The sequence below is a fragment of the Nannospalax galili genome, unplaced genomic scaffold (assembly GCF_000622305.1).
Source record: "Nannospalax galili isolate Female #2095 unplaced genomic scaffold, S.galili_v1.0 scaffold2819, whole genome shotgun sequence".
Lineage (NCBI taxonomy): Eukaryota > Metazoa > Chordata > Mammalia > Rodentia > Spalacidae > Nannospalax > Nannospalax galili.
In genome coordinates, this window is record NW_008342002.1 from 626,294 (window position 1) to 635,230 (window position 8,937).

Sequence of the window (8,937 nt, forward strand, 5' to 3'; positions counted from 1 at the left end):
TATATTTATACTGATTAAAATCCTCCAGCATTTAAAAAATCACTTTAGAGATGAATTTTGGGATCCTACTACTCACAATTCCAAAATCCATAATGATTTAAGAACATACTTTCCATTTCTTTCCTGTCTACTCCCTCCTCTCCAGAACAGTTCAATATAGGCTCAAGTTTAGTGGGAAGAAAGAAGTGTCTGAATAGTTCTGCTGTGTTTTTACTTTGGTGATCTGGGCGGCATGCACTGCTCTTTGCCATTGCGCCGAGTCACTCCCTGAGGTACAGCCCTGTGGCTAAGCTGGCGTCTCTGTTCCCTGATTTTTCCAGCTGCTCCCCTGGGAATGGTATTGCCTCGGAAGCCAGAATAATCCCTACTAGCCCTTGTTTCTGTGTGTTGCTTCTCAACAGACTTTTCAGGAGCTCCATTCTCTTCATTTTTGGTGGGAGACACGACATTGGAGCGAAGTTCCCGCAGTGGTTGTACAAGAACTGGAAATGGCTCTTTAGGGGGCTTCTGGCACACTTCAGCATAACTTAACTTTCGAGGTTCCTGGAGGGCCACAACTACAGGTACATTTGTGGTATTACTAGATGCTGAAGCAGTGTTTGCCCTTGATGATTTTGTAGTACTTGGAGACGTAACTGGTACTGTCATCTGATTGAGAACATTCTTCTGAATGATGGAATCCTCTTTTTCTTGTTGAGTTGTGCTTGATGCAGGAAGCTGAGCTGCACACGGAGGACTGGTACTCATACTGAGTTGCTGGGCAGATGCACAGTCTGTCTGTTCATCCTCTGTAGATACTGGGCAACTAATTTTCAAGTCTTCATTGTCCTTTTCTTTGTAGACAGTTTTAATGATATCAGACACTCGATTATCCAAAACAAGTTCATCTGGCATTCTTGATGAACTTCCAGGTGATGGAGGAAAATTTGAAACTAGTAAGTCAAACTTTGGTGTTGGAGTCTTTATATCAGTTGTTGAAGGAGGGGGTCTTGGGATCCTATCATCTCTCCATCTTCGACCTCTGAAAAGAGTTCGCCTGCCTCTACCATAGTCCCCATTTTGTTCCATCTGTAAAGTGGGGGCCTCCTTTGGAACATGTTTGTTCTTGATGACCTGTTACTGTGGAGCTCTGCCGTTCAGGTAGAAAGTTCCTTGAACTAGATCTGTTCAACGGTCCGTCCCCCAGTGACACAGAGCCCTCTGTTGAGTGTTCTGAACCACTGGATGACCTAAAATGAGGCTTCACACGAGTTTTTTGGAATGGTCGACTCATATTCATAGCAGCAGCATTTGTTTTATAAGATCCCGGCGAATTAAAGCCATTCACAAAACTACCATTAGGGAAGGGAGCCAGCGGTGTTTCAAAGTAAGGTGTAGGACTTGGAGACCAAGACTGAGGCACAATACTACAGACTGAGTACTGGTGGTGAGGGTTATACACAGGCTGCATAAAGACTGGTGAGGGATATTGGGCTTGAGTCTGAATGGGTTGAGTATACATACTAGAATCCATTAATCGATAACCATTCTTAGCAAAGAATGTATTGATGGCTTTTATCCTCGCTATGATTAGCTTGCCCTGAAATGTTTTACCTTCTTCACGTAAGTATTTAAAAGCCTGCTGTGCATCTGTGTCTGATTGGAAAGTGATATACCAGTTACTGTTGTGTGCAAACTCACAGCTTAGCACTTTGGGACAGTTTTCATTTTTAAATAAAGCTTTCACTTCCTCTACTGGTGTTGTTTCAGGAATTTCTCTGAGAATTACAATACAACGCTTATGACTTGGTCTCACCTTCTCACCATTCTCATCGACTTGTACCATAGGAGAAGATCTTAGTACTTCAAGAATTAGATCTGGATCTGTGGTCAACTTTTTTATTTCTTCCATGTTGGCAACTGTCCATATTGGGACAAACTGATCACTATCCATTGTGATATCAAGTAAAGATCCTTCGATAAATTTTCTCGTGAGAAACAGAACTCTGTTTTTTCAGACATTCTCTTAAATCTTCTGTAGAAACTGTTGAACTGCTTTCTCCAGAAACAGCATATATTTGGTAACTCAAATCATCAGGTCCTAAAATCATTCCATCAGTTGATTCTTCAATGCCTGTAGTATTTCTTGTGGCCTCACAAGATGGAGAATACATTTCTTCATATTCCTTACACATATCTTCTGAAAGTTCTGTATTATCCTCAGGATGAGATCCAGAGGTGGCTGAGGTTTCATGCCAAGAGCTTTCAGTTACAGGAGTGCCATCAGGATTTCCAGGAGGAATTTCTTGCCATACTTTGGCATTAGGATTTAAACCAGTGCCTTTAGATGCTACCTCTACGAAGAGCAACACGTCTGCTTCTCAGCCCGATCGCTCCCGCCGCCGCGACTCCAACTGACTCCTAGGCTTGGAATTTTTATAGTGTCATAGAGGTCTTGTATGTTCTATTCCTGGGTTATTTTAAACATTTCCTCTGACTGAGTGATCCATTTCCTTGACCCTGTCTTCGATATCTGAGAATCTCTCTTCTATTTTATTCAGTCTCGTTTAGCAACATCCCTCTGAGGTTTTTCTTTAACTTTCTCAGTTTTTCATCATATATTTTGTTTCAGTTTGGCCTTTCTTCAGAGATTCTATATATTAAATTTTAATTTCACATCTTGGAAATATTTTGCTTATTTCCTTCAACTGTTTGTGGTTTCAATCCAGTCTTTTCTTCTTCTCTTTGAGTTTCTTGAACATATTTATAATTGCTATTTTGAATTAATTGTCTCTGCCTCAGCGAGGTTTCTCTCCTCAGGTATCGTTGGGATGGGGTGCTCCTTTCTAAAGGAGACATATTGTCTTTGTTATTCACGCTTTGTTTTTCTTTTTGTGATGGGACCCAGGCATCTAGAGCTATGTCTTTGGTGGTATTTCTTGGTATTGACAGCTGATCCGGTCTTTGTGGGGTGGTGGTGGTTCTGCTTCAATCTTGCAGCCAGTCTGTATTGATGTGGGAATAGCATGTAAGAAGTGGTTTCAGTTCCACTAGGAGTGGGTGCAACTTCTGAATAGAAGGCTTCAGGTAGGTTGGACATGGTCTTGTAGTGGTTCCATTGAAACTGTGGCTCAGTTCTGGGCAGGTGCTTGGGCCGGACGACTCCAGCTAAATCTGGGAGTGTGGGAAGGCAGAGAAAGAAATCTGGAATTAGTCAAACTCACTTGACTGGGTGGCTGTTCCCACTGTGCAACCTGTGTTAGGCATGGGAATGTGGAACAGAGAAGGAACGCTTGGATTGGGGAACTCATCCTATCACCTTTATGTAAAGTATATCCTTGCTGTGATAGCTAATATTTACCATCAACTGTATTGGATTGAGACACCTAAGAACTTAGTAAAGCATACTCCTGCGTATGTCTGTGAGTGTTCCCAGAGACAACTGACATATACTCAGTAAGGGATAAGAAAAGACTTACCTTGACTGTAATTAGCACCATCTAACAGACTGGATGCTTAGAAGAAATACAAGTGGAAAAAGGAGGAAGTCAGTCAGTCCGTGCACGCTCCACTCTTTCTGAGTGGGTCCATCACTGCTGCCATCACCCGTGGATATCTGACTGCAGCTTCAGCTTTTCAGTGTGGATGTACACCAGGGATCTCTGGGGAGCTCCCAAGGGCTTCAGCATCGGACTAGGGCTGCACCATTGTCCTCCTTCTTGTGACATATCCAGCATTTTGGATTGAGCAGCTACCAGGTTCTATGACTAAACAACATGCAGACCTGTAAGCCTTTCTAATAAATCCCCCTTTATAATTATACACATTGACACACATTATATATATCTTGTTGGCTTTATTCTTCTGTAAACCTCAATAGAATTGCTTTCTTCCCCCCTACAGCTTTGTTGGGATGTAATTATACTATACAATAGAAACACTTAAAGTGTACAGTTTAAAGGTTTTTAGAAAAATGTACAGACCCTTGAGACCGTGATCTTTGTAGTCACTTCCTGTTTCTGCTGTCACTCTAGTGAGAGTAAAGACAAATTTATTTTCTAATTATTTCCAATTATGGACATTTCATATAAGTGGAGTCACATAACATGTGAGTTTCTGTAACTACCTTCTTTCTTTCAGCTTGATGGTCTCGTGTCATTCATATTCCATACTTTGTTCCTTTTCACTGATGAATAATATTTCATCTTATGATTTTACCACATTGTGTTTGTTTCCTCATCAGTATGATAGAAGTTTGATTGTTTCTATTGTGGGGATGGATATTAGTAGTGATGCTATAAAAATTCATTTGCAAATTTTGTTTAGAAAAGTGTTTTCATTTTTCTTGGGTAGGTTAACTAGAAGTGGAATTTCTGGGTCAAACGGTAATGGGTTAGCATTTTGAAGAAATGACAAATTATTTTTCAAGGTGGTTATATTTCTTTTGCCAGTATCTGAAGGTTCTCATTTCTCTCTGTTCTTAGGAACACTTCATGCTATCTGTCCTGTACTCTCTTGCTGTGATGCGGCTTGCATTTTTCTAATATCTTATCTAAGTTGTCAGACAACTTTTCACAATTTTTGGCCATTTATATATCTTCTTTGGAGATGTATATTTGGATGTTTGATCAATTTAAATAATTGGGCTACTTATCTTTTTTTTTTTAATCACTGAATTCTAAGAAGTGTTCTTTAGTGATCTTGGACAGAAGTCTCTAATCAGATAAATTACTTACAGATATTTTGTGGCAACTGTGGGTTGTCTTTTTACTTTATTAATGGTGATATTTAAAGTAAAAAGCATTAATCCAGCAGAGTTATTCTTTATTTTTGTGATTGTTCTGTTCTGGCTATTCTGGACCTTTGGTGGAATTCTATATAAATTATAGGGTCAGCTTGTCAATTTCATAAAATGGAGGAAGACTTTTGATAGGATTTCACTAAACTTGAAGATCCATTTGGGGAGTCTTATCATTTAGTTAATACTAAGTCTTTTAATCTTCAAAGATGGGCTGTGTTTTAATTTATTTAATCTTTTCTAACTTATTTCAATAATATTTTATAGTTTTAATATATCCTTTTGTTAAATTAGTCTTAAATATTTTATTACTTTATACTGTTGTGCTCAACGATGGACCCCACATGCTGCACACTATTGACATGCCAAGCAATGTCTGCTGGTGCTAAAATGTCTCTATTAACATATATACAACCAACAAATTTCTGTTTGGATAAGGCCCACTTCTAGGGGTGGAAAACACATCTGGTGCTGTAGACCAGGCCAACCCCGTGTCAGGGAAGGCTGTAAGCCCCAGTGGGGAAGCCTACAAGTATTCTGTTGGATAAATATGATACACCTGCTGAAGTATCTTCTAAGCATTTGTATTTACACACATGTTTGTTTAGATGTGCTTACTTTTGTCATTTGTCTTTATAGTAGGGGGGTCACCACTGAGTTGGGTCAACAGCCACTTGAAACTAGATGATGGGGAGGCCCAGGAGTTCGATATCTTGTCATAATAAAGGAAAGATCATCCTGCATCTGTCACCCCCTTCAGGGCTCAGGGATTCTTGCGGAAGATTCGGGGAAAGATTGTGAGAGCCAGACGAAGGGGTGGAGTGTTGGGTAGGCATGTCCTCCGAGAGACTCTGTAGGCAGAAGGGGCCAGCCTAAGGACAGACACTGAGGAAGCTGGGAAGCAGCAGAAGGTCGCCATCTTGGCCAGGCTGGAGCTCCAGGTGCTGGCTGTGTGCTGACAGTGCACTGGAGGCAGCGGGTCTCAAAAGCTCAGAGATGTGGGGGGGAAGGGCCCATGAGCATTAGGACCGCATGGGCCTCCCAGGGGATAATTTGGTGTTATAGGCAGGTACATTCTCCCACACTAGGAATGACACATGCATTTTCCATAGATGCTTTTTATCAGGTTGAGGGAATTAAAAGATGGCACATGCCTTTAGTCCCAGCACTTGGGAGGTTAAAAGATGGCACATGCCTTTAGTCCCAGCACTTGGGAGGCAGAGGCAGGCAGATCTCTGTGAGTTCAAGGCCAGCCTGGTCTACATAGTGAGTTCCAGGACAGCTGGGGCTACAGGGAGACCCCGTCTCAAAAAGACCAAAAAAAAAAAAAAAAAAAAAATTTTTTCAGCAAATTGATGTTGTGAAATGTAATCGTATATTTTATACTAATAAAGGCAATACCTCAGTTTATTTTCATTTTACAAACTGTCAGTTATGATTCTTTTTAATTAAAAATATATAAGCAAAACTGTATAGGTTAAAAGTGTATAATATGATGATCTTATATATAGTGTGTCATAATTACTGTTGCCAAATTAGCATGTTCCTTACCAATTGGCGTGTGTGTGTGTGTGTGTGTGTGTGTGTGTGTGTGTGTTGGGGGAGGTAAGGACACTTAAATCTCCTATTTAATTTCAAGTAAACAATATGGTGTTATTTATTATGATCACCATATCTGAAAGTGTGCCAGCCCCAGTGCTTTCTTCCCACCATGCCAGTCCCGAGGACCTAAATCAGGCCCCACAGCTTTCATACCAGCATAGCTTTGTCAGTTCTACAGAAACTGGTCTGCCCTTGTGGCCATCCCCATACTCTCAGGCCTAGCTGGGGTTGTGGAGCTTGTATATTACCACACACAGACCCAGCATAGTTACATGTGAATGCATTCTTGGTTACCACTGAATTGAGATCACTCATGCCACCCCTCCAATAAAAAACAACAACCATCTATCTGCCAGCATGCTCACCTAGCAGCCATCCAGTACATCCCGCCAAGCCAGGACCAAGTGGAATCTGTCCTGGAACCTCAGGCTCAGAAGTTGCACCTATCCCTAGCTGAACTGAGACCAGTTTTTACACCCCATTCCCACATCAACACGAAGTGTCCACAAGACTGAATACCAAGCACCATTTAGTTGGGTTACAACCTCACAAGTTGGAATAACTGCAAAGATCCAAATCCCCATTCAAAAAGGTGCAATCGACTCTTCATGCCAAGAAACACTGCCAGTGACAGAACTCCAGATGCCTATGCCCCATCACAAAACACAAACACCATGAATAACTTTATTAGTTACTTTCCTGTAGCTGTGATAAAACACCATGGCAACTTATAGAAGGAATTATTTCACTTCCAGTTCCAGATGGATAAGAGTCCATCATGGCAGGGAGGTATGACAGGAAACAGGCAGAACAGAAAGCTAAGCACTCACATCTTCAAGCAGGCACAGGAGGCAGAGAAACAACTGGCAATGTTATGTGGCATCTTCTCTCAAAGCCCGTCCCCGCAGTGACATGCTTCCTCCAGCATGGCTATATCTCCAAAAGTTTCCGTGACTCTTCCCAAACAGTATCACCAAATGTTCCAAATACTTGGAGCCTATGGGGGACATTTTCATTCAAACCAGCACATTGACTAAGACAATATGTCTCCTGCATAAATTAAAACTCCCATCATAATGCTACTTGAAAAGGAAAACATTGCAATAGACCCTGTGGAAATTCAGAGACTCATGGGATATACTTTAAAAAAATCTGTATTCTGCTAAGCTGGAAATCTAAAAGAAATGGATTAATTTCTAGATGCATATGGCCTACAAAAATTAAATCAAGACTGAACAGGTAATTTAAATAGACCTATAACAACGAACGAGATAGTAGCAGAAAAATTAAAAAGTCTTCCAACTTAAAAAAAAATCCAGGACAAGATGGATGTAGCACAGATTTCTATCAGACCTTCAAAGAACTAATATCAATACTCATCAAATTATCCTATAAAATATAAAATGAAGGAATGCTTTCAAATTCTGTTTTTTAAAGCCAGTATCACCCTGATACCAAAACCAGACAAAGACTGACCAAAAAAGAAAAGTATAGGCTAATCTCTTTGATGAACATAGACACAAAAATTCTCAATTAAATGTTTCAAACCAAATGCAAGGGAACATAGAAAGATTATTCATGATAAAGTTGGCTTCACTTTAGCAACACACTGATGGTTCAAAATATAGAGACCAATAAATGTAATCCAGCACATAAACATCTCATTAGATGTAGAAAACACTTGTTGCAAAATTCAACATCCCATCATTATAATAGTTTTGGAGAACATAGGGATTTCCACAGGGTATGTTACGATGTTTCCTTTTTGTCTCTGAGTCTATTAATTTGAGTCCTCTTTTTCTTTTTCTTGTGGTTAGTCAGTCTTACCAATCCTTTCAAAGAACCATCTTCACTTCATTGATACTTTGTATTGTTTTCTTTGTTCATATTTCATAACTCCAGTCCTGATTTTGTTCCATATATTCTGCTCTATTTTTTTCAGGTGCTAGTTCTTGGTGTGTTGTGTTTTGTGTTTTCATTTTCATTCAAATCTAGAGTTATTAAAATTTCCTTCAAGATTTAATCTTATCTCAACATAAGGCAGTATCCAATGGACTTGCTGTAAGATCAGGAACATGAGAAAGATATCCACTCCATTCCTGCTCAATATAGCACCTGAATTTTTAGTTACAACAATAAGACATGTGAAGGAGATAAAGGGGATACAAATTGGAAATGAAGAAGTCAAAGTATCCTTATGTGTAGCTGATGCAATTCTATACATTGAAGACTCCCCCAGAAAACTCCCAAAGTTAATAAACACATTCAGTAAAGTAGTAAGATACATAATTTGTGGGAGACAGACTTGAGTCTAGGGTGATATTGCAACTGTCAGGGTCATGTAGTTTCCAAGAATCCAGGCTCTGTAATCTGAAACCCAGTATGCTAATGAGGCAACCTACCCTCTATTCTGTGATAGGGCGTTAAGTCTGTTATGCTAATAGGATGATGCTAATAAGGTATCCTACTTGCAGTACTGTGATAGGATGCTAAGCCTGTCATTCTAATAAGGTATCCTACTTGCTGTGCTGTGATTGGACCACTACCCCTATATAAGC

General features: G+C 40.0%; 1 protein-coding gene across 1 annotated transcript; it reads right to left on the minus strand.

Annotated features, from left to right (window-relative positions):
* Positions 1-7: 7 nt before the first annotated feature.
* On the minus strand, positions 8-2,197 carry LOC103737908 (la-related protein 4-like). Its single transcript, XM_029565721.1, is given in 5 exon segments — positions 8-543; positions 637-1,096; positions 1,098-1,935; positions 1,938-1,988; positions 1,991-2,197. Coding segments are annotated over 5 exon segments (1,866 nt in total). The 5' UTR covers positions 2,175-2,197; the 3' UTR covers positions 8-210.
* Positions 2,198-8,937: the final 6,740 nt, after the last annotated feature.